Source organism: Bos indicus x Bos taurus, chromosome 4 (genome assembly GCF_003369695.1).
Source record: "Bos indicus x Bos taurus breed Angus x Brahman F1 hybrid chromosome 4, Bos_hybrid_MaternalHap_v2.0, whole genome shotgun sequence".
Classification (NCBI taxonomy): domain Eukaryota; kingdom Metazoa; phylum Chordata; class Mammalia; order Artiodactyla; family Bovidae; genus Bos; species Bos indicus x Bos taurus.
This window is the reverse complement of record NC_040079.1, coordinates 92,168,950-92,195,874: the sequence shown is the minus strand read 5'-3', so window position 1 is coordinate 92,195,874 and position 26,925 is coordinate 92,168,950. Positions and strand designations below refer to the sequence as shown.

The 26,925-nt window shown below is 39.3% G+C and overlaps 1 protein-coding gene across 10 annotated transcripts in view; it reads left to right on the top strand.

The window, feature by feature from the left end:
- Positions 1–26,925, top strand: part of HDAC9 (histone deacetylase 9) — a 986,654-nt gene that overhangs the window by 823,856 nt on the left and 135,873 nt on the right. For all 10 annotated transcript variants that reach the window (XM_027539980.1, XM_027539984.1, XM_027539978.1 and 7 more), the window contains one exon: positions 25,029–25,147. In XM_027539980.1, coding sequence (XP_027395781.1) covers positions 25,029–25,147 — 119 coding nt within the window. The remainder of the gene's footprint in view (positions 1–25,028; positions 25,148–26,925) is intronic.

Genomic DNA, 26,925 nt, shown 5'->3' with positions numbered 1-26,925 from the left:
CCTGTGGTTTCACTGCTTCTTAATATGTTAAATTTAATTAGGCTGTGGTTGCTAGCCCCTTGCTTTTTTGCTTGCCATTCTGTGGGTTAATGTTTCCCTTGTATAGGTCAGAAGGCATGGGGGGAGGGCGACACTGGGGGGTTGTGGATCCTTAGCCAAATCCAGGTCAAGCTGTCTAACCAAACGGTAGCAGACTCTACTACTGGCTCTGTTTCCCAGCCTCTGTCATACCAAGAGACCTTTGCAGTACTGGAAATATTTCTTCTTTTACACGCTGTCTTCCCTGACTTCATGCAGAGAAACATGAGGGGCAAAATAATTGTAAGCATTACAGCTTTTCACTCTAATGACCTTGACTCTGCACTGGGATAAATGTCTAATTACGAGAATCCAACACAGACCACATTAGCAAGGCTGATGTTTGCTTTGCACACAGACCAACATCTGTTGTATCTTTGGAGTGGGGCTATTGGTTAGGGTAGCTGAATCCTGCTGTTCTCTTGAAATGCATGTTTTAAACAGAAGGTGCTCTTGTAACATTTTGGTCTTGAGAGATATTGCATCATTGGTTCAGGCTAAATTAGACTTGCAGCCCTCAAGAAACTGTGTTAAGAAACTGGTTAGATTTTGAATTGAACCCATAAACAGACCCTAAAAATCAGAGTGTTTTTTGCTGTTTTGGACATTACGATGAGCTGTTCAGAGCTGAGGACAGGGCAGTCTCCTCGCCACTCATGGCCACTACATAGAAACAGCCTCCAGAGGGTGTCAATATAATTGATTTTAAGAACTACATAGGTACAACCTCTATTTTTTTTTTTCTCTCCTGAACTTTAAGCGGGTAAAAACAGGCCTTCTCCAAAGTATTAGTTTAGCATCTTCCTTAATTTCAGTTTGTTAATTTGTAATATAAATGGTAACAAACAAAGAATTTCATGTGCCTTTTCCTTTGGAAAGACCTCAGTGATTTAATCAATTGTTTCCCATTAACATTTTAATGTGAACAATATAATCAAGTGTAATGTCAATTTGGGTTCAGACTATTTCTGTTTGGGAACCATTTGCTAGTTGGCCATAGTATTGTAAAACAGCTTACCTGCTTAGCTAGATTGTTGAGCTCCTGAGCTCAGGAACCAGACTTTTTAGTATCAAACCTCAGCTCCTTTATGGAACTGCCTGTCCAACCCCAGGCTAGTTAGTTAAGCCATCTGTGCCTCAATTTTTCACATCTGCAAAATAAAAGAATTCATAAAAATGCCTTCCAAATTCCATATGAAATAGCTGAATCTAAGTGAAACATTCATAAATAGGACCTGACACAAACTAAGTACCATTTGCTATTCTTATTATTATTTTGAAATAGACTTCCTAAAGTGAGAAGGCCACTCTAGTTACAATAAATACCTATAAAAGAATTTAGATTAATTTTCAGCTTTTATATAGCTTCCCATTTTTAACAGTAAATATCAACATACATTTAAGAATCTAGTCACCTAAGTTCTTTGCCTCTTAAAAGTATATGAGAAGTGTGGTTTATTTTTATCAGGGCGCTAGCAAAATATAGATTTTGTGCTCTTTACCTGTCTTTTAATTTGTTCTGCCTTTGGAAAAGATTCTAAACAGTTGTTTTGTTTTTTTTCCTTCAAGAAATTATATGCTAACTGACTAAGGGCTTGATCTCCAACAAGTTTAATGGAAATCACCACAAATAAAGTTTTAAAGCTGTATCTGGATCTTATACTATGCAATACAGTATATTCTAAGAATTATACATCACATTAGGGTGTCACTTCTCAGTCACATAAAGTGTAAATCTTCCTGGAAATTAGGTGAAAAATACACTGAGAGAGTCAAAAGGCTCATAAAAGACTGCTTGAAAGGAACTGTAACCAGAGAATTCTCCAGGACATCTTCTATCTGCTCCATCATACCTTACAGTGGGTTTCTCGGGCTTTAGAAGCTGTGAAGATGCAGATGGAGATATATTAATATATGATATACATGCATCATGGGCTATAAATAGGCTATAAATGCATGTTGTTGTGGAATTGTTTTAGGCCAAAGTCTGTAATGAAAATAGCTCCCTATGTCTAGTTATTCAAATATTATCATCATTCATTCAAATTGCTTCCTTTCAATATGAAAACTGTTCTTTAGGATAGCACCTGTTTATCAAGTCCAAAGTACCAATGACTTTTTTAGCTTATTATCATCTTTCTCAAGCTCATAGTAACTTGGTATCCTTGTTGAAATTTGTATCCCTCCTGCTTCTTATAACACTGGTCTCCTGGATCTCTTGTAATTGTAAAGGCTTATTCTCTTTTGTCTCTTCTTATCTGACTTCCTTCTTCTCCTCAAAAGGTAAAGTGTCCAATGTATTGTTTCAAGTTCCCTGTATTTCTAGGATTTACCTAAATAATAGAAGGACTTATATTCATAATTTGGGTTGGTAACAAAAAAATATAATTATGTTAGGAAAAAGTTGGAAAATGGAAATACCAAAGAATCATCACCCATAATCCTTTACCCAAAAGATAGTATAATGATTTTAGAATGGCTATGACAATTAACAAGGTAATATTTTTGAGTAAATATTAAATCTTAATTTAAATTATGTTCCTTTTGTGGAAGTTGAATTGAAATCCTTGTAAGATTTCTTGTGTAGATTTCTAGACTTTGATTCTGGTTGCAAATGCCTATTGGAGAAATTCTTTGTTTTCTGGAAGCCATCTTGGTAATGGTAATCTAATGTCTTAGCTAATTAAATGTAATAGTAGAAAAATACATGAAAGTGAAAAGCATTAGTCACTCAGTCGTGTCTGACTCTTTGCTACCCCATGAACTGTGGCCCACCAGGCTCCTCTGTCCATGGAATTCTCCAGTCAAGAATACTGGAGTGGGTTGCCATTTCCTTCTCCAGAAGATCTTCCTGACCCAGGGATCAAACCTGGCTCTCCGGCATTGCAGGTATGTTCTTTACCATCTGAGTCACCAGTGATGCTCAGAAAGAAAAAAAAAAAAGTAACATTTTTACAGAAATGTAAGAGAGTTCCAGAAAAACATCTATTTCTGCTTTATTGACTATGCCAAAGCCTTTGACTGTATGGATCACAATAAACTGTGGAAAATTCTGAAAGAGATGGGAATACCAGACCACGTGACCTGCCTCTTGAGAAATCTGTATGCAGGTCAGGAAGCAACAGTTAGAACTGGACATGGAACAACAGACTGGTTCCACATAGGAAAAGGAGTACGTCAAGGCTGTATATTGTCACCCTGCTTATTTAACTTATATGCAGAGTACATCATGAGAAACGCTGGACTGGAAGAAACACAAGCTGGAATCAAGATTGCCGGGAGAAATACCAATAACCTCAGATATGCAGATGACACCACCCTTATGGCAGAAAGTGAAGAGGAACTAAAAAGCCTCTTGATGAAAGTGAAAGTGGAGAGTGAAAAAGTTGGCTTAAAGCTCAACATTCAGAAAACGAAGATCATGGCATCCGGTCCCATCACTTCATGGCAAATAGATGGGGAAACAGTGGAAACAGTGTTAGACTTTATTTTTTTGGGCTCCCAAATCACTGCATGGTGATTGCAGCCATGAAATTAAAAGATGCTTACTCCTTGGAAGGAAAGTTATGACCGACCTAGATAGCATATTCAAAAGCAGAGACATTACTTTGCCAACAAAGGTCCATCTAGTCAAGGCTATGATTTTTCCTGTGGTCATGTATGGATGTGAGAGTTGGACTGTGAAACAGGCTGAGCGCCGAAGAATTGATGCTTTTGAACTTTGTTGTTGGAGAAGACTCTTGAGAGTCCCTTGGACTGCAAGGAGACCCAACCAGTCCATTGTGAAGGAGATCAGCCCTGGGATTTCTTTGGAAAGAATGATGCTAAAGCTGAAACTCCAGTACTTTGGCCACCTCATGCAAAGAGCTGACTCATTGGAAAAGACTCTGATGCTGGGAGAGATTGGGGGCAAGAGGAGAAGGGGACGCCAGAGGATGGGATGGCTGAATGGCATCACTGATTCGATGGATGTGAGTCTGAGTGAACTCAGGGAGTTGATGATGGACAGGGAGGCCTGGCGTGCTGAGATTCATGGGGTCGCAAAGAGTCGGACACGACTGAGCGACTGAACTGAACTGATAGGACTTTTAAAATAGCATTTTCTCTTATATAAATGAAATCATATATCACATTTAACCTCCCAGATTTTGATAGGTAGTATTTTTTTCATCCTCAACTAATGAAAAAGAAAATAGAATAAAAAATTTCTGCTTATTAATATATCTTGTATAAAGTGATTTTAATTTTTAATTACTAATGATAGTGACCAAGCTATTATACTGATTACAAAATTAATACTTTTTCATTATGGAAAACATGGAAAATATAGAAAAGTATAAAGAGTAAAATAGAAAATATTTCTTAGAATTCCAGTATATAGTTGTAATCTAATAATTTTGCATATTTTCATTATCTTTCACATGTATTTTGACTGTTGCATTTTAACATCAGCAATACCAGCATTTTCCTCATGTCATTCATTATTCTTAAAGCACAGTTAAACTCAAATTATGAATATAAACCCTTCTATTATTTAGGTCAAATAACAACAAAATTTCTAAGAGCTGTGTAATATTATTTAATCACTTCCCAAATGATGGACATTTAGCAGATTATCAGCATTTTAAATATAGGTCAGATTTAAATTTGTCCTCATTTAAATGTGATTTTTTTCATTAAAGAAAAAGTTGTAGAAGCTAAACTATCAGTTAGCAGATATGATAATTTTTTAAAGTTTTTTTAATACAAACTGCCTAATTGATTTCCAAAAAGGGCCTTAAACATTTATAACCCTACCAGTAACATATGTGAGTCCCAATTTCAATTCACCTTTTCTGATATAAAATATTAATGTTTTAAAAATTACTTTAGGATAAGCAGGAAATGGCATATTTTTGTTAATTTACATTTCTCTGATTACTAATAAGGTAGATTTAAAAAAATATTTAATAGCTATTCATCTTGATTTCTTACATGTCAATTCTGAATAGTAATTTTAAAGATGGAATATTTATGAATATTTAGTTGGATACGTAAATTCTTATAAATGATTGCTTTTACTTTTTCAAATGAGAACAATTTTGCTTATTTTGTATTTCATCTTAACTATTTCTTTATCTTTGGGGGTTATCCTACATTCTTGTTATATTAGATATGGATCAAATTAGAACTCCTTGATCTTGAACTGGTCTCCTAATAGAGGAGATAATGTCTTGCCCTTCAGAGCTGCATTTGGTGCCCAAGTTCTTCCTTCCTTCTCAGCCTCTTTCTGGCTATGCCTCAGGGAAGTAAATTACTAAATGAGCTTGCCTTTTGTCTTGTTCATCTCGTATTGTTACGCAATTAAAAGAAAAAATCTTGATGCTGCTGCTTCCCTCAGAAAGGCCACATCAAAAGATAGACTTCACCAAAAATAATACACACTTTTTCCGAAGACACAAACAGTTCCTTGAAAAGGATGTCATGCTGTAATTTGTTTTGTGAATTCTATAAACCACAGAACATTTACTTACAGTAAAGTTTGACCTTTCTTTTTCCTTCTTTTTATGCCTACAAAGCTCTATCTTCTCTTCTTTGAGAAGAAATACAAAGGCTAAAATTCTCTTTAAAGTGTGTGTGTGTGTGTGTGTGTGTGTGTGTGTGTATTCTCAATTGGATTTTATTAGAATACTGAATTCAATTTCTAGCCAGGTTGCTTTGACTTTATGCAATAATATTTTATGGAATGCAATCACTTGTGCAAAGACCAAAGAGAGGCCCATTTAAAACTTTACAGAAAGAATATTCTGTGCTCATAGCATGATGGGAAATGCAATATGTGTACTAAGCTCCTCATTGCACCCCACTGAAAGCAGAGAAATCCCTATGACTGATTTGATGGTAGTAAAATTTCTTTAGGGATTTTTTTTTTGGATAAAGAAAGTAATAACAAGAAATGGGCACATAATTAAGTTTCCAAAGTGCATGTGTCACAGGCATGTCATTGTCCCTCTGGAGGGGAAATTTACTATTGACTTAGGTAGACATTTTTCCTGCTATGAGCCCATTTTTAAAAAATCAGCATTTCCGAATTCTCTAAACAATTCTCTGCTGTTTGAGTTATAAGAACATTTTACTGTCATTTGTGTTCTATTTTCCACTTATTATGACCATATTTTACAACCACTAGGTTGCCATGGAGATGAAAATAAACAAAGGTTTGGAAAGATGCATGTTGCAGAGGCTTGTTCTGCCTCACTGTCTTGCCTGTGTATGTGGACTGTATTATCTCTCAGTGGATAATACATTTCTTCTTCAGTTATCTAATTGATCTTCATCTAAGGCACACAGGTGAAAAAATTGTGTTCCAGTATGTATCAAATTTTCTCTAGATTCTTCTTAAATTATTATCATGACTTTTAAGAATAAACTGATCTTTAGAAAAAAAGAGAATTTTGAAAAAATAAAGGAGAGAAAAGGAAGAGAAGAAAGAAAGGAGGATGGAGAAAGAAAGGAAGAAAGAGAGGAAGGAGTAATAAAGGTAGACAGGCGTGAGAACAGAGTGGAAGGTCTTCTGTGGGGCTAGTATCTTGGTAGGTGTCCACAGGCACCTTGAAGAGATTCCTGGAAGGAATCAGTGGTTCTGGTGCATCATCTGGGGAAGATCCTAGTCCTTTGGATACCTGCAGCTGGGTACTTTGTTAACTGGATAGTAGCAGAGCAACTGTTCTTTCCAGCCATAGCTTTTAGGAAGAACTGATTTAGAAACACTTAGGAAACTACTTCCCAGGTGGTGCTAGTGGTAAAGAACCCATCTGCCAGTGCAGGAGGCATAAGGGACTCAGGTTCGATCCCTGGGTGGGAATTGTGCCTGGTGGAGGGAAGCACAACCCACTCCAGTATTCTTACCTGGAGAATCCCATGGACGGAGAAGCCTGGCGGGCTACAGTTCATGGGGTCACAAAGAGTGAGACATGACTGAAGTGACTTAGCATGCACACACACATTAAACTAAAGACGTAAGACCATCTGCAAGTTACTGGACCCACATTTGGAATCATAATAAAATATTTCTTGAAAACCACTGTTGCAAAATTATAGCCGCATTTTGACATATTAAAATACATGGTATTGATATCCTTTCATAAAATAATGATTAGAAAGGGACATATTTAAACATATATACATTTCTTTCTGTATTTCAAAGCAAAATAAGGTTCATTTTAATAAAATTTAAATATTCTTAAATTACTTCTAAAAATACCTAAATTCTAGAATATATAATTATTCTAATTCTGATTTGTTAATTTTTCTAAACCGAACTTCAATATAGAGTTCAATAAAAGCAAATCTCTTGATTCAGTTATCACTGTAGTTTTATATGGTAATTAATGAGTCACTTTATCCATTTTGAGACTAGCAATCTTATAATCCTTCTGAGCTTGCTATACTTGAGTTTAGGATTTTGCCTAGGAAGCTAGCATTGCTCTCTGTTCAGCAAAACACCAAATATAATCATATAATATGACAGTCAGTGACAGTGTCCCAAACCAGGAAGAGCTACTGTTGAGGATTTTTCTCTGAACTCTCAGCTCAGAGAAACATTGAGTAATATCTCTGAATTAGTCAGAACTATTACTGGTTATATGACACATCTTAAGCAAGGAAAGTCCCTTAGTCGCTTAAAATATTCTTTTTTTAAAACTGAATTCTAAAATTAGCATTGACATTTTAATGTACTAAAGTGATATAAACTTACTAAATGTCACATTTAAAACTGTAATTAAAAGAATTAACTGTATGGACTAGGGACATATATATATATGAAATTAGATATTTAAGCCCCATATGTATATACACTCATATATTTAGTAAGGTTATATATGCATGTATTTTCCTAGTTAGAATATATTGTGTGGTATTATGAGACACACACATTTAAATGAAGCAGTGTAACAAGATTTAGAGCTATTATTATGCAAACTTTTAAAATGTACTATTTTTGCATAGTTTCTTTATTCTCATCAAGGATTTAGTCTTTTAAAAACAGTATACTGTGCTTAACATCTTAATGTAGCAAAATCATATAAACTCATTAGATGTCATATTTAGACTTCTAATTTTCTTAGAAGCTACTTTTAAAAAATCAAAAGAATTCAATTTAAGAATTTAGTGCAAATACTTTATACTTGCTGTGAATTAGTTTTTCCTTGACTATAGTGTCCAGAGTCATCAAAGGAAAAACACACCTCAGAATTGACCTGAAAAGATAAGGGCAGATCAGTTCATATTTTACAAAGATATTGATGAAAAAGGATGTTGAGCTTCAGAAAATCGTTTTTCTTTTCTCTCTTTTTTTTTTTTCTAGTTTTATTGGTATAATTGACATGCAACATTGTATGTTTAAGGTATATAACATAACGTTTTGGTACATACATATATATTGCAAAATGATAACCACAATAAGATTAATTCACATCCATCATCTCACGTAGTTACAATTTTTTTCCTCTTGTGATGAGAATCTTTGGGATCTACTCTTGAAAGTGAGAGTGTTAGTCACTTCAGTCATTTCAGACTCTTTGCAACCTCATAGGCTGTAGCTCGCCAGACTCCTTTCCATGGAATTCTCCAGGCAAGAATACTGGAGTGGCTAGCCATTCCCTTCTCCAAGGGATCTTCCTGACCCAGGGATCGAACCTGGGTCTCCCACAGGCAGATTCTTTACCATCTGAGCCACCAGGGAAGCCGGAGATCTACTGTTACCAACTTTCAAATATTCAGTACAAGAACAGTCAGCATGCTATACACTGTATCCTCAGAACTTAGTCATTTTGTAACTGGAACTTTATACCTTTGGGTCACCTTCAAGCAAATACATCACTCCTCCTCTCCCAATCTGGGCAGTGGTTTTTCTTATCAAAAAAAAATTGCAGGAGAACAAGAATAAGATGAAGGGGAAAGTATCCCTTTGATGTATTAGGTCTGAGACATAACAAATGTGAGAACTGCATTTGACTTTAGAGACCATTTAAGTGAATCTCCTCTCCCTGCCCACCCTTCCCCCTACCACTGCCAGTTTATAGTTGAGGTAAGATAATTTACTGAGGTCACACAAGTAAGAACAGTGCCAAGAATAGCAACTGGATGTCTTGAGTTGGAATCTTTCTACTCCGCTACAATTGTAATTGAAGCCAAAGAATTCAATTAGATGGCAGGCAGTGGAAAACATTGCAGAGTCTGGTATCCTTTGAAGGAGAGGCGTCATTTATTTCATTTCAGTATTGATTTGTGAAATGTAGAGAAGCTTGAGAAAGAATGAAAGACCAAGAAAACATGAGCTGAAAGCATGAAAAATTGTAGGAACTATTATTCGACATTCCATTCAACACCTATTTATTGAGTGTCTACCAAGTGTGAATCTGCCTACAATGCAGGAGACCCTGGTTCTATTCCTGGGTAGGGACAATCCCTTGGAAAAGGGATAGGCTACCCACTGGTGGCTCAGAGGGTAAAGCATCTGTGTACAATGTGGGAGACCTGGGTTTGATCCCTGGGTCGGGGAGATTGCCTGGAGAAGGAAATGGCAACCCACTTCAGTACTCTTGCTTGGAAAACCCCATGGATGGAGGAGCTTGGTGCAGGCAACTGTCCATGGGGTCTCAAAGAGTCAGGCACGACTGAGTGACTTCACTTTCACTTTCACCCACTCCAGTATTCTTGGGCTTCCCTGGTGACTCAGCTGATAAAAGAATCCACCTGCAACGTGGGAGACCTGGGTTCGCTCTCTGGGCTGGGAAGATCCCCTGGATAGGAGAACAGCTACCCACTCCAGTATTCTGGCCTGGAGAATCCCATGGACTACATAGTCCATGGGGTAGCAAAGAGTCAGACAGGACTGAGTGACTTTCACTTTTTGGGCTTCCCTGGTGGCTCAGCTGGTAAAGAATCCTCCTGTAATGAGAGAAACCTGTGTTTGATCACTGGATTGGGAAGATCCCCTGGAGAAGGGAACGGCTACCCACTCTAGTATTCTGGTCTAGAGAATTCCATGGACTGTATAGTCCAAGGGGTCACAAAGAGTCAGACACGACTGAGTGACTTTCACTTTCACTTGGAAGATAAGTGATTTGGGGAAAAAAAGCAGAATAAAAGAGTTATGGATGAAAGAGTTGGGGAGTAGATGTGAGAATGGGTGTTAGGGAAATGTCTTTTTGAAAAAATAATATTTGAGCAAATATTGGAGTGAGGGTGGGGAGCTAGTCATCTAAGGAAGGAGCACTCCGGGCAGCGGGAAGAGCTGTAGTCAAACCCCGATGGCCGGAGTGCATCTGGCATGTTTGTGAAGAGAGTTCTGGCAGAGAGTGGTAAGAGATGGGCTCAGAGAGATGCTGGACAGCCTCACTGTGTGGAGACATGGGTCATAAAAGCCCTTTATTTTTACCCTGAGAAATATGATGGAGACCTCATTAAGTATATCAACCTGGTTGCTGTTTTGAGAGAATGTGTTCGAGAGGGTAGTAAAGAGAGATAATAGGGGTACTTCTCCGGAGGCTGCAGGTGTAATCCAGGGTAAGAATGTAGACACAGGCCAGGGCAGTGATGATGGAGGTGTTTAGATGTGGTAAGTTTCTGAATAGTTTGAAAGTCTAGACTGCAGGGTGCCCTGATGGACTGGACATGGGTCTGAGAGAGAGAAAGGGGGATGCCAGAGATGGAAAATCACATCAGTAAAGAAAAAGGAGGATGCTGAAAAAGAGAAAGGAACAGTGTGTTAATGTGTGTGTGTGTGTGTGTGTGTGTGTGTGTGTGTGTGTGTGTGTGTTGCTTTGTGGATTTGTGAAGAAATGGAGGGTAAAGGTTCAGGAAGAAGAGCAGCCTTGCTCTGGTTGGTGTTGGTGAAGAACACCAGTTATACTTGGTGTGTTTGGAGCTCCCAGCACTGGCCCTCTTCACAAATACCCATGGTAATCCCTTCCTTTGGTGCTTTCCCAGAAAGGCTCTGGTCCAGTGGTGAGCGGGGTGCTGGGGGCCATCCTGAAGCCCAGCCACCACAACTGCTGCCCGGAGTCTGGTTAGCAGCTGTTCTTTGATGTGCTGCCTTCACCGCGTCTCCAAGCATGAACTCTTCATGAGGCGTTTTGTTGGGAGCATTCTTCTCCTGCACTTTGTGCACAAACATATATAGATGGATGAAAAAGCGTGCATGCTCTAATGTGCATTTTAATTTTGTAAGAAAAACCTAAAAATAAGTCCCTGTACCATTTGAAAATGTTTAATTTTATAATCTGATGCGTTTAAGCAGTGACTTAGCAATTAAACTAGAAAAAATGTAGGCTTAGATTTTTCACCTATAACTCATATTTACATTGTTTTAATAATTTGTTTAATGTTCATTGAATAATGAAATTTATAATGTCATTATAAATTATACAGGGAATCAGAATCTGCCTCAAGTGTCAAAAGGACCTCATCATTCTAAAGCACATTTTTAAGTACTTACTTCATTGATGAGGTCAGAAATTATATAAATCACATCATACCACTGCCCTGCTCAAAGCTTTTCAGTTTCCCTTCTTGTTCGAAATGAAATCCAAAGTCACAATATCCGAGAAGGCCCCACACTAACTTCATGCCACCTTTCTGGCCCCACTTCCAACCATCTTGCCTTGCAGTATGCACTTTGCCCTAGCCACTGTGACCTCATGGGCTGACCTGAAGACACTAGAGACGCTCCCACTTCAGGTTCTGTGCACTCGCTGTTCCCTCAGGCTGTACTTCCTCTTCACTCCTCACGGTGCAGTTCTCTGCTCAGTGTCACCACCTCCGACAGCCTTCTCTGAACACCCATGTCTAAATGTGCACCACCTCCTGTGACTTTGTCTATGTGATTTCCCCCCTGCTTATTTGTGACACACTGTCTTTCTCCTCCATTGGAGTGCAGACTCCATGAAGGCCAGAGAGCAGAGATTCTGTCTACTCTTAACGCTGGCCTTCCAGCAGTGCCTGGCCCATCACAGGTGGTTGGGTCGGATGCACTGAGTGAGGGAAGTGAATGGGGTGACCTTTGCGATGCTTTTATACTGTGGTCTACTCCAGTTCTTGAGACACTTGACACCCTCAGCCCCTGGTTTCCTCAGCATCAGGCTCTCCCGGTTCTGTTTCAGATGGGTGGGGCCTGGGATCTGCAGGCCTTCGCAGACGCCCTCTGCTATGTACACCATATACTCCAGTCATTCTGGATGATTTTCGCAAGGCTCCATGTCCTTTCAGATGTCCATGCCTTTGTACTTGCTAATCCATCTGCCTAAACTGACCTCCCTAATTTTACTTGCTAGCAATCTCTTACACTGATATCCGAATTCCCTTTTCATGTCCATCCTTCAGGTGGACTTCCTTCATACCACCCTCCTCCCTGTTGTCTACCCATACACTTCTGTCTCTTGGTACATTATTTGTGCCCGAATTCCTACCATGCTGCTGCTACTGCTAAGTCACTTCAGTTGTGTCCCACTCTGTGCGACCCCATAGACAGCAGCCCACCAGGCTCCCCTGTCCCTGGGACTCTCCAGGCAGGAACGCTGGAGTGTGTTGCCATTTCCTTCTCCAATGCATGAAAGTGAAAAGTGAAAGTGAAGTCGCTCAGTCGTGTCTGACTCTTTGCAACCCCAACAGATTGCAGCCCACCAGGCTCCTCCACCCATGGGGTTTTCCAGGCAAGAGTACTGGAGTGGGGTGCCATTGCCTTCTCCAAATTCCTACCATACTGTACTACAAAGACACAATTCCTAGCTACTTCAGCTTATTCATGTTTTTGAATCTGGGCACGATCCCAGTGCCTCTCATGTAATAAGGGCTCAATAAATGACTGCTAAATGAATATAAAAATATTGAGTAACTGAAATTTTGAAATATTGATTTGGCTGGGCTGGGTCTTCACTGCTGCCTGCAGGATCATTGATCTTTGTGGTGGTGTGTGGAGTCTTTAGTTGCGGCATGTGGGATCTAGTTCCTTGACCAGGGATTGAACCCGGCCCCCTGCATTGGCAGCGTGGAATCGTTGCCGCTGGACCACCAGGGAAATCCCTCTAGAATTTAAAATGCTCTGAAATGCTTTACATTTTGAGTTGAAGGCTGAGGAAGCAAGCTTTGCTTTTCCATAAAGCCAGAGCAGAGCATGCTCCCCTGCACAGGGCTTGCCGAAGGAGTGACTAGCATAGCGTGCTGTTGACTTGACAGAGGCTGAAGTGAGTCATGGGAAGTCACTAATGGTGTTCAGCTTAGGCCCAGGACATGACTTAACATCAGCGCAGGCAGTTCTTTGGCCATTGACTAGAGCTGAAATAAAACCAGAACTCTGATTCTAGCAGCGGAGGTTTCACATTAGAATCACATTTTTATAGAAAGGGACTTCCCTGGTAACTCAGTAGGTAAAGAATCTGCCTGCAGTGCAGGAGACCCAGGTTTGATCCCTGGATCGGGAAGATCCCCTGGAAAAGGAAATGGCAAACCATTCCAGTATCCTTGCCTGGAAAATCCCATGGACAGAGGAGCCTGGTTGGAGAAGGCAATGGCACCCCACTCCAGTACTCTTGCCTGGAGAGTCCCATGGACGGAGGAGCCTGGTGGGCTGCAGTCCATGGGGTTGCTAAGAGTTGGACACGACTGAGCGACTTCACTTTCACTTTTCACTTTCATGCATTGGAGAAGGAAATGGCAACCCACTCCAGTGTTCTTGCCTGGAGAATCCCAGGGACGGGGGAACCTGGTGGGCTTCCGTCTATGGGGTTGCACAGAGTCAGACACGACTGAAGCGACTTAGCAGCAGCAGCAGCAGCAGCAGCAGCAACTAACAGTATTTCATAGAAAGAAATCCAGAATGGGATTCTTTTCTCCTTATTGTGTTTAGTGTCTAATCACCTGATCTATGTCTCCCTTTAGTATTAGTAGTAGAAGTAGTAGTAATACTAATTGTAGTATTTTTGTCTCCATTTATTAAATTTTTAAAATTTTTAATTGGAAGATGATTGCTTCACAACATTGTGTTGGTCTCTGCCATACATCAACATGAATCAGAAATGGGTATACATATGTCTCCTCCCACTTGAATCTCTCTCCAACCTCCCACCCCACCCCATCCCTCTATGTTGCCCCAAAGCACCAGGTTTGAGCTCGCTCCCTGCATCATCACGACAAATTCCCACTGGCTACCTATTTCACATACAGTAATATATGTGTTTCCATGCTGCTGTCTCGATTTGTCCCCTGTCTCTTCCCCCACTGTGTCCACAAGTCTGTTCCCTGTTTATAAGCTTGATGTGCTCTCTGTAGCATGAGTCTTGCTTGGGGAGCAGGCATAAAGGAATGTTGGAGGAGGACTGCTTCTTAAAGAGAGCACGACAGAGTCTCCAGTGGTCAGGAGAAGATGGAAAAGCAGAGATACCGTTATTATTGCTTCAGTCATTTTTTATCCAGCAAGAAATTTGTGTACAAATCATCAGTGGGCCCTCTTCATCATTCTCCTGTGTTACATACACTACTTTGGTCCTGTGCCTGTGTCTCTTCGATTTACTTCCTTCCTTTGTAGAACTACATTCTCAAGTACATTTATTCAGAAAGGGGCTTTGGAATTATGCTTTTGAGACCTTGCATGTCTTAAAGTATTTTTAAGTATTAATAACATACTTGAGGGCTTCCTTGGTGGCTCATTGGTAAAGAAGTTACCTACCAAGGCAGGAGACACGAGTTTGATCTCTGGTGCAGGAAGATCCCACATACCATGGAGCAACTAAGGCCCATGCACCACAATTACTGAGCCCATGCTCTTGAGCCCAGGAGCTGGGAGCTGCAAGCACTGAGCCGACATGCCGGAATTACTGAAGCCTGCTCATTCTAGAGCCCATGCTCTGCAACAGGAAAAGCCACTGCACTGAGAAGCCTGCATACTACTCCTAGAGAGTAGCCCCCACTTGCTGCAACTAGAGAAAAGACCACGTAGCAATGAAAAGCCAGCCTTGCCAAAAATATTTTTTTTTTAAAGTATCATACTTGAATCCCAGCACATAATGGCTAGAAGTGAATTAAAGTTTAAAAATAATTTTCCCTCAGAATATTAGGACAGTCAGTGTTGCCGGTTAGGATTTTGATGTCAATCTCATTCTTCATCTCTTTTGAGGGTGACTTTTTTTTTAACAGAACTCTGGGGATTTGAAGTTTCCTGAGAATATGTATAAGTGTGTATTTGTTGTTATAGATAGAGCTTGGCACTGGTTGGACTTAACAAATCTGTGGACTTTAGTCATTTTTCAGCTCCTAAAATTATCTTCTACTATTAGTTGAAAAATTCCTCCTCAGCATTCTCACGGATCCTGTTATTCAAATACAAGGCTTCTATATTGATCATTCATGTCTATTTTTGCACTTATTATTATATATTTTATCTATTTGCTTCCTTTTATAGGGGACTATTTCAATTTTACTTCTTCAGATCCCTTACTAATTTATACAACTGTAGTTTTTATCTTTAAGTTCTTTCCTTGTTCTTCAGTTATTCTTTTTCATAACAGGACATCTGTGTTTTAAAGATAAAATGCTTTCTTGAATCTCCTTGAGATTATTACTTCTGTTCCTGAACTATCTCTGTTTTGTCCAGGGTTGTTAGTATTTACATTTATTTTAAACTTTTTTTCTTCATACTGCCGAGTCTCCTTATGTTGGGAAATTCCTACTCTGCCATTGACATTTATGAAAAGAATAACTGCTGTCAGCTTTTCCTGTGGTTGTGTAAATGGGTCAGTTGGGTGTTCTGTGTCAGCCAGTCTGGATTAGAGTGCATAGATGGCCAAATCGCACTTAGGGGTATTGCATTCTAGAAGATGGCTTGTGGTCTGTGTATCTTCCTGTGCTTGCTCAGTCAGCTGTGCCCGACACTTTGTGACCGCACGGACTGTAACTCGCCAGGCTCCTCTGTCCATGGGATTCTCCAGGCAAGAATACTGGAGTGGGTTGTTATTTCCTCTTCCAGGAGATCTTTCTGACCCAGGGATCAAATCTGTGTCTCCTGCACTGTAGGTGGATTCTTTACCTACTGAGTCCCATGTATCTTGCCAAATGACTGCATTTTGGGGGACAGTATCCACACAGAAAGGCTTGGCTTTCTCTAGACATCCTTTTCTTAAAAAAGAATCATGTGAATGTTTTGCCTGGGGTTAAATACTGGTTGTTGGCATAGAGGAAAGGTAATTAAGGTGTTGAGCTTTAGTCCGGGTCCTCTTAACCAGCTAACATTTTAACACTTCCTTATTTTCAGACCTGCCTCTCTTTCTTTGACCATCCCTGTTTCTTCAGTGGGGTTCCATTGAGTATCTCTCATCTCTTCTATGGTAACCTTCTTTTTGTTTCATTCTTTTCATATGCACTTGGTCAGTTCCCCTTTTCTGGAGATTTATTTAAAATATCTATTTGTTGCCAACTCTCCTATCTTCAGTTTTTGTTACACATATATTATTTGTTTTTTGGGGGGTAGTGATTCTGATACTTGGTAGCATTTTATTTTAAAGTGCTGTAGCACTTATGGAAAAGTTACAAGAATAGTACAGAGCTCCTGTATGCCCTACACCCAGCTTTCCATAATCTTAGAAACTTATAAAACCACAGGTACAGTTTTCAAAATTAAGAAATGAATATCTGTGTAATACCCTTAGCTAAGCTGCAGACTTTATATGGGACTGCACTTTCCCCAGTAGTGACTTTGCACTTTCCCCTTTTCTATTCAGGGTCCAGTCCAAAGCCTCATGTTGCACTTAGCTGTCATGTCTCCTTCAGTTCAGTTCAGCTCAGTCGTGTCCGACTCTTTGTGATCCCATGAATTCCAGCAAGCCAGGCTTCCCTGTCCATCACCAACTCCTGAAGTTCACTCAAACTCACGTCCATCGAGTCAGTGATGCCAAACAGCCATCTCATCCTCTGTCATCCCCTTCTCCTCCTGCCCCCAATCCCTCCCAGCATCAGGGTCTTTTCCAATGAGTCAACTCTTTGCATGAGGTGGCCAAAGTACTGGAGTTTCAGCTTTAGCATCATTCCTTCCAAAGAACACCCAGGACTGATCTCCTTTGGAGTGGACTGGTTGGATCTCCTTGCAGTCCAAGGGACTCTCAAGAGTCTTCTCCAACACCACAGTTTAAAAGCATCAATTCTTCGGTGCTCAGCCTTCTTCACAGTCCAACTCTCACATCCATACATGACCACTGGAAAAACCATAGCCTTGACTAGATGGACCTTTGTTGGCAAACTAATGTTTCTGCTTTTTAATATGCTGTCTAGGTTGGTCATAACTTTTCTTCCAAGGAGCAAGCATCTTTTAATTTCATGGCTACAAACACCATCTACAGTGATTTTGAAGCCAAAAAAAAAGGTCTGACACTGTTTCCACTGTTTCCCCATCTATTTCCCATGAAGTGATGGGACCAGATGCCATGATCTTCGTTTTCTGAATGTTGAGCTTTAAGCCAACTTTTTCACTCTCCTCTTTCACTTTCAGCAAGAGGCTTTTTAGTTCCTCTTCACTTTCTGCCATAAAGGTGGTGTCATCTGCCTATCTCAGGTTATTGATATTTCTCCCGGCAATCTTGATTCCATGTCTCTTTCAGTTCAGTTCAGTTCAGTTGCTCAGTTGTGTCCGACTCTTTGCGACCCCATGAATCGCAGCACGCCAGGCCTCCCTGTCCGTCGCCAACTCCTGGAGTTCACTCAAACTCACGTCCATCGAGTCGGTGATGCCATCCAGCCATCTCATCCTCTGTCATCCCCTTCTCCTCCCGCCCACTATCCCTCCTTAGTCTCCTCCAATTTGTAGTGAGTTCTTAGTCTTTTCTGGCCATGACTTTTAAAGTGTACTGATCATTCTTATTTGTCAAGTGTCTCTCAATTTGGGTTTGTCTGATATTTTCTAATTATTAGATTTGAGGTTGTGTGTTTTTAGCAAGAATATTACAGAATTGATCCTCCCGTCTCAGAGAGTACTGATGTTAATATGTCTTATTACTGGAGACTGGAGATACTAATCTTGATTACTTGATTGTAGTAATAGTTTATTCAAGTAGTTATTTTCTATTTACCTCAATTCTTTTGTACTTATTAGTTGAAAGTTTTATGTATGCAGAGGTAGAGGTATTTTTTTCTTTTCTGTGTTTCTTCTATTATTTTTTAATCTCTGTGAGAACTCTTGGATACTTACTTGACTCTATGGATTATAATCCAATAATGTCATTATTTGTTTTGTTCATCAGATTGTCTCACCTTTGGCCATTGGGAGCTCTGTTACATTGGTTTTTATGCTCTACTAACATGCCTCTCTCTTTCTGGGCATTTTATTTATTTATTTTTTGTCACCTGATGTTCCAGAAATATCTTGTATTTCCCTGCTATAGTCCTGGAATCAGCCACTTCTCCAAGGATCCCTGAACCTTTTTTTTGAAGCCCGATGCTAACTGTACTCTTTGCCACTGCACTGTCATTGCTTTTAGGAAATACATAATAACCCATGTATACACACATATCTGAAGGTTTTTCTATATCTATCTACCTGATTTATATTTAAAACTATGAGTTCATTTGTATATTTTTATAATTTTCTTTCAGTGGGATATTGGGATAAGATGAGGGACTAACACATATGCATCATTCCCTGTCTTTTACCAGAAAACCCAGTTATTCAGATAAAATATTAAATGAATGCTTTTGAATATTTAAGATTTGCTTAAGAAAAATCTGTTTAAAAGAGATCTGTGGTAGATATGCAGATGACACCACCCTTATGGCAGAAAGTGAAGAGGAACTAAAAAGCCTCTTGAAGAAACTAAAAGTGGAGAGTGAAAAAGTTGACTTAAAGCTCAACATTCAGAAAATGAAGACTGGGCATCCAGTCCCATCACTTCATGGGAAATAGATGGGGAAACAGTGGAAACAGTGTCAGACTTCATTTTTGGGGGCTCCAAAATCACTGCAGATGGTGACTGCAGCCATGAAATTAAAAGACGCTTACTCCTTGGAAGGAAAGTTATGACCAACCTAGATAGCATATTCAAAAGCAGAAACATTACTTTGCCAACAAAGGTCCATCTAGTCAAGGCTATGGTTTTTCCTGTGGTCATGTATGGATGTGAGAGTTGGACTGTGAAGAAGGCTGAGCACCGAAGAATTGATGCTTTTGAACTGTGGTGTTGGAGAAGACTCTTGAGAGTCCCTTGGACTGCAAGGAGATCCAACCAGTCCATTCTGAAGAAGATCAGCCCTGGGCGTTCTTTGGAAGGAATGACGCTAAAGCTGAAACTCCAGTACTTTGGCCACCTCATGCGAAGAGTTGACTCATTGGAAAAGACTCTGATGCTGGGAGGGCTTGGGAGCAGGAGGAGAAGGGAACGACAGAGGATGAGATAGCTGGATGGCATCACTGACTCGATGGACGTGAGTCTGAGTGAACTCCGGGAGTTGGTGATGGACAGGGAGGCGTGGCGTGCTGCGATTCATGGGGTCACAAAGAGTCGGACACGACTGAGCAACTGAACTGAACTGAACTGTGGTGCCTTAGTTTCATCAGTTTAAAAGATAACTGAACATGAAAGAGTTTAATACTAATAATAGGAAAATAAATAAGATTCAGTTCAAAATTTAGCACATCTTTAAACCAAACATATTTACAACATAGTAGGCACTCATGAGAAGAGTTGACTCATTGGAAAAGACTTTGATGCTGGGAGGGATTGGGGGAAAGAGGAGAAGGGGACGACAGAGGATGAGATGGCTGGATGGCATCACTGACTCAATGGACGTGAGTCTCAGTGAACTCCGGGAGTTGGTGATGGACAGGGAGGCCTGGAGTGCTGCGATTCATGGGGTCACAAAGAGTCGGACATGACTGAGCGACTGATCTGATCTGAGGCACTCAGTAAGCATGGTGTCATACAACTCTTATACTCATGCATCACTAACTCATTCAACAAACAACTACCACTCGAACACAACTCTAAACATATGCATTTTAAAATGGAAGGCATTTAAAGTGATGTTGTTGTTCAGTTGCTCAGTTGGGTCTGGCTCTTTGCAACCCCATGGACTGTAGCATGCCAGGCTTCCCTGTCCTTCACTGTCTCCCAGAGTTTGCACAAACTCATGTCCATTAAGTTAGTGAGGCCATCCAGCCATCTCATCCTCAGTTGTCCCCTTCTCCTCCTGCCTTCAATCTTTCCCAGCATCAGGGTCTTTTCAAATGAGTCAGCTCTTTGCATCAGATGGTCAAAAGTATTGAAGCTTCAGTTTCAGCATCAGTCCTTCCAATGAATATTCAGGGTTGATTTCCTTTAAGATGTACTGGCTTGATCTTCTTGCTCTCCAAGGGACTCTCAAGAGTCTTCTCCAGCACCACAGTTTGAAGGCATCAATTTTTTCGGCACTCAGCCTTTTTTATTGTCCAGCTCTCACATCCATACATGACTACTGGAAAAACCATAGCTTTGAGTATATGAACTTTGTAGGCAAAGTAATGTCTCTACTTTTTTTTTTTTGTATTTTTAAACATTTTAATTATTTTTTTTTAATTTTATTTTATTTCCAAGCTTTACATAATTGTATTAGTTTTGCCAAATTAATATGCTGTCTAGGCTTGTCCTTGCTTCTCTTCCAAGGAGCAAATGTCTTTTGATTTCATGGTTGCAGTTATAGTCTACAGTGATTTTGGAGCCCAAGAAAATAAAGTCTCTCACTGTTTCCATTGTTTCTCTATTTGCCATGAAGTAATGGGACTGGATGCCATGGTCTTTGTGTTTTGAATGTTGAGTTTTAAGCCAGCTTTTTCACTCTCCTCTTTGACCTTTATCAAGAGGCTCTTTAATTCTTCTTTTCTTTCTGCCATAAGGGTGGTGTCATCTGCATATCTGAATTTATTGATATTTTTCCCGGCAATCTTAATTCCAGCTTGTGATTCATCCAGCTCAGCATTTCACATGATGTACTCTGCATGTAAGTTAAATAAGCAGGGTAACAATATACAGCCTTGATGTACTACTCCTTTCTCCATTTTGAACCTCTTTTTTTCCAAATTTTCTGTTTTTTCATACTTTTGGAGTGGTTTCAAATATACAGGATTAGTCCTGTGAAATAGAGCATTTTGAAAGCCTGTGTGAATTTGCAGGCCAAATTTTTACTCTTTTCTTCTGTTATAATAATTTTTTGAGACAAAATTGAACATTTATAAAAATGTTTTGTTGGATGGAACAGTTTGTATCTCATTCTCTTTTTCAGTTTATACCTTCATTTTGATGGGGGCATTCACTGCCTTCTTTTGATAGTATTTGTGGGAGGTATTTTCTTTTTGTTTTGATATTTTGAATGTCTGAAATTATTATGTGCTGTCAGTTTTGCATCTTGGATGTATACGAGGTTATAAGTTTTTAAATTTTTTCTGTAGATTTTTTCCTTCATATGTTGATTTCCTAAATGGGTCCTTCAAGTTTCTTGCCATTTTTTCACATCTCTGTTTTGTGCTGTACTGAGAGAATTTGTCAAATTTATCTTCTAAACAGTCTATTACACATTTTGTTTGCTTTTTCTTTTTTTTTTAATAGCACCTTCTTTTCATTGTGTACCATCTTATGTCTTTGAGAGTAATCCAAATTTCTGTAATTATACTCTCTTCCCTGCATTGTGTCTCATTTTCTGAGTTCCTTTTCTTTTATTCATTTGTTGGCATGTTACTTTTGTTGTCTTTCATGCTAGAGACTTTCTTCACACAGTCCATCATATCTGAGAAAGGGGCACCAAAAAGATAGTTGAGAACTCTGTGTGACTGACAGGGGCTTTTGACTGGTGAGTTTACTGAGGAAAGATAGGGGGAAAAATCTGACTGTTGGTCTGAGTGACTCACAGATGTCAGGCTCTCTGGGTATTTCCTCTTTGGCCAGTTTGTTTCTCAGGGAAGACAGAGAAAAGTCATCTTGCTTTTTGTGGCTCCCTCTTTATAGATTTGCACTTATCTTCAGGTTTTCCCCTCCATTGATCAACTCTAAGTTTCCCATATTATGTTGGTAGCCCTTGTCTCCTATCTTATCTTTTTCTTTCAAAAATATGTACATATATATTTTATATCCAGATATTGAGAGAAGCCTTTATGAAGAAGGTAGTATGTGAGCTGTGCCTTGAAGGGTGTTTATCCTCCAGTCAATCTTACAAGTATAGATTGACTCGGGAGAAAGAAGAGAAGTGGAAGCGAGAAGGAAAGGAGGTGGAAAAACTTAATGCATGGTTGTTGTAAGGCATATGGTTAAATGGACAACATTGCTTAAACATCTACCTCCATATTTTCCTAAGAGTAGTGTTTGTTAATTCTTCAAGAGATGGGAATACCAGACCACCTGACCTGCCTCTTGAGAAATCTGTATGCAGGTCAGGAAGCAACAGTTAGAGCTGGACCTGGAACAACAGACTGGTTTCAAATAGGGAAAGGAGTACGTTGAGGCTGTGTATTGTTACCCTGCTTATTTAACTTATATGCAGAGTACATCATGAGAAATTCTGTGCTGGATGAAGCAAAAGCTGAAATCAGTATTGCCAGGAGAAATGTCAATAAATAACCTCAGATATACAAATGACACCACCCTTATAGCAGAAAGTGAAGGAGAACTAAAAAGCCTCTTGCTGAAAGTGAAAGAGGAGAGTGAAAAATTTGGCTTAAAACTCAACATTCAGGAAACTAAGATCATGGCATCTGGTCCCATCACTTCATGGCAAATAAAGGGGGAAACAGTGGACACAGTGAGAGACTTTATTTTGGGGGGCTCCAAAATCCCTGCAAATGGTGACTGCAGCCATGAAATTGAAAGATGCTTGCTCCTTGGAAGAAAAGTTATGACCAACCTAGACAGCATATTAAAAGGCAGAGATATTACTTTGCCAACAAAGGTCCATCTAGTCAAACTATGGTTTTCCCAGTAGTCGTGTATGGATGTGAGAGTTGGATGATAAAGAAAGCTGAATGCTGAAGAATTGATGCTTTTGAACTGTGGTGTTGGAGAAGACTCTTGAGAGTCCCTTGGACTGCAAGGAGACCCACCCAGTCCATCCTAAAGGAGATCAGTCCTGGGTGTTCATTGGAAGGACTGATGTTGAACCTGAAACTCCAATACTTTGACCACCTCATGCAAAGAACTCACTCATTGGAAAAGACCCTGAGGCTGGGAAAGATTGAAGGTGGGAGGAGAAGGGGACAACAGAGGATGAGATGGTTGGATGGCATCACCAGTGCGATAGACATGTGTTAGAGTAGGCTCCAGGAGTTGGTGATGGACAGGGAGGCCTGGCATGCTGCAGTCCATGGGTAGGTCACAACTGAGCAACTGAAGTGGACTGCGTGTTTGTAATCTAACGTAGTACATAGGATTAATCAAACTAATTAGATGGAGTACCTTAAGAAAACACTCTTGATTCTTTGAGATAGTTTATTGCAACACCTAATATTCCAACATCATATATCACATTGTTATTTCATGCATATGAAAAGTAGTTAATTCCTAATGTGATACTTTTATGAAGATTATTGGTATTATTAGGAAGGAAAAGAACTGAATGTCTCTCCTAATAATGTAGCTATATTAGAGATTCTTAATTTTATTGAAGAATAAAATAATAAACTTGTACATGATAAACAAAGTTAGATATTCACTTAGTTCCACTGATTGGCAGTTCAGATATGAGGCTTTCCAAATGTCAGCAAGACTACTGTGGAAGTCACTTGTACATTTGTGATATTGAAGTCTTGGAACTTTTATACTTTTGTGAAAATTGTGGAGTTATGAAAGACATTTAATTCCTTTTTATCTCTATGTAGGTATGTTTCAAATAAGTATTTTTTTTAATTTTATAACTTGAACAACTTCTTGTCTACATGCAAAAAGATTTAAGTATAAAACTAATATGTAGTTATTGTAAAAAAAAAGAGATCTGGGAATTTGCACATTTAAAAAGATGAAAAGAACATAATTGTGTCACTATTCAAGGATAGCTATTTTAATATTTTGTTTAGTTATTTCTCCCAAACATATAAAAGAGAACTTACTGCTTTTTAAATTCAGTGTAGGGTGAACTAGTCCCATTTCATTTCATTAAATAGGCTTTGAAAGTTTGGATTTTAATGATGGCACACTCTTTGTGAAGGCTGCATTAAAGAACTATTGGGTTTTATAAAGCCCAGTAGCATCCACTAGTCACTGGCTCTCAAATCCAGCTCTGAGGAGGAAGGGGTGAGTGAGGCTGTGAAGGTGAGGAGGTGAGTGCTCAAGTGTCCAAGTGAGGCCAGCAGGGGTGGCAGTCAGGGATAAGGCAGCCGCATTCCTTGTGTCTCTGACCTTAGACTGGCTTAACATTATAATCTGGATCCTATTAAAGGAATTTTGTGTTTTTCCTTTGCAAGAGTCACCCCCTACCACGACAAATATTTAAAAATGTTTCTTAAAAAAAGTTGGAAAAGCAACTTTTTCCCCAAAGAAATTTATAGTTCAAATTTACACCAAGTTCTTACTAACCGGAGCAAGCCAGGTTTTCACTAAAGCTTTGCCTTTCCTCTGTAAAACATTAGTCACTCCCTTGGAAGAAGCAGTTTTTTTTTTATAGGCAGTGGGATAAAACAGCCACAGATGTTCATGTAACATGGCGGCTTTAGAATGTACCTGCAAGCATTTTTTTTTTTTTTTAATTCGGAGAAAAAGATAAAAGAAAAAAGACTGAATTGGGACGCAAAAATAACAGTGATTGATTCAGTATTAAGGAAATGATAAGTTTTTGATCCACTCAAATAGTGTTTTCTTTCCCCCTTTTCTTTATTCTTGGGAAGTTCTTGAGATTGTGCCAAATCATTTTCACTGCACAATTTTTGAAGGTATTTGCCATTCCCATGTGTAACCGGTTGCCTTTTTACTGTGCAGAACTGTAGTGAAGCCTGTGGCCACAGAGTTTGATCCAGACATGGTCCTGGTTTCTGCTGGATTTGATGCATTAGAAGGCCACGCCCCTCCTCTGGGGGGGTACAAAGTGACTGCAAAATGTAAGTAATATGCAGGATTTTTTTTTTTTTAAACATGTGAAGAGTAAACTTAGGTGAGACATTCAAATGATTTTAAATGATGTTTACGGCTCTGTCAGATTCATCCCTCTGTAGAAATTGGCCTTTAAGAAAACAGTTAAATCATTCCCTTTCGTGGACTTGAAGGGACATTTCAGAACCTTTAGTTTTTCAGGAATCGTGTTTTGCTATTTAAAGGCAGAAGTTATAGGGTTTCTGTTTAAAATAATGTTAAATGACTTGAGAGGTCTAGAAAAGATACTGGGCTTTTGCAAGTAGACTGGAAATCACTGTGTTTATTTCATTGCACTTTGGGTAGAAATAGCTATTTCCCAGTGTTTCCTCTTCTAGGTTTGAATACAAACGTGAGGCTCTGTACTAGCCTATGAGTAGCACTCAGGGTCTCTACTGGTCTTCTCTTGTGCTGCAAAGATTAACTTTTTGGATGTGTCCCCTAGCAACTAGACACCACATGAACAAATGAATTTTGTGTTATGTTGCATTTGAATAACATGACCTAGTGGAATCTGGCTAGAAAGAATCTTTTAGAAGGATTTCTGTGCTCTCAAAGTATGAAAACAGGGCATATGTATAAGTCCACACATGCAAATATATGCTGGCACTATGTTAAAAAAAAAAGATGAAGGAATTATGTAAAATAAGTAAAATTACACCAAGAATAGTACCCACTATTGTGTATTTTAGTGGGAGTTGAAAAGAAATCGAAAACAACCCAAGTAGTTCTAAGTGAGAGGGATGAGTTTGGAACAAATGTGTTTTATTAATTTGAAAAGAACCAAAGAACCAGTATTATGCCAGCCTTTGTTTTAAGTTGGCGTCTCATACGATGGGTTTCTGCACTTTAATTCCTCCAGTAACATTGTTAGGCCGTAGCTATTTTTAACATCTGTTATTTACTCAGTGTTCTTGGTGCTTTGTGGTCTATTGAAAATATATTAGAAGAGGCAACTCTGCAAACACAAGTGAAGCATAATTCACAATTGTGGTAACTCTGAATAAGAGAGGTGTTTGTTCACATCAGATATCTTTATTATCCTTGTTCTTTGTGAAGTTCCGCTCACAGGGAGGTTAGTCTCTTCACTGCAGACAAACCTCATTTGGGTCAAGACTGGTGAATAGTTTAGTCTAAATAAAAGGGGGAAATGCTTGTACCCTAGACTGAGATAAACCCAAACAATAGACAACACATGGAGCAAAGACCGAAATCTAGAAAAGGTATCCTTTGCCGTAAAATCCAAGAGTCTCCCTCAGAACGAGGAATGTCTGTTCTTGGGTCTTTCTCCCTGCCAACAGGAAAAGTTGTAACAAGTTCGAACTAGCTGGAAGGAACTAAAATTTGTTTGCTTGTTTATTTGTTCTATTTTTGCCAAGTCAGATTCAAACTCAAATCTCATGTCATCTTGGAAGTGTCTACCTCTTGTTAGCTTTAGTGCAGCGCCCCAGGACCTTCACTGTATAATGTTTCATTGTCACCTGGGGGGAAAGCTCTTTGTTGTTCTCTATCCTAGAAGATGATCTGTAATTTCTCCAGTCCCTTCTCTCCCACCCCTCCTTATCTATTTCTTCTCTTCTTTATCTTTTCTATTCAGCAGACCATTACTTCATTACTAGGTGACTTGTTTCCTAAGAAATACAGACAGACACTAATTTTAAATGTTTTAATAATTGACCTTTTGTTGAGTATTCACAGTTTAATAAGGAAAAGATATACAGTTAGGGCAGGAAATCTCAGAACCCGA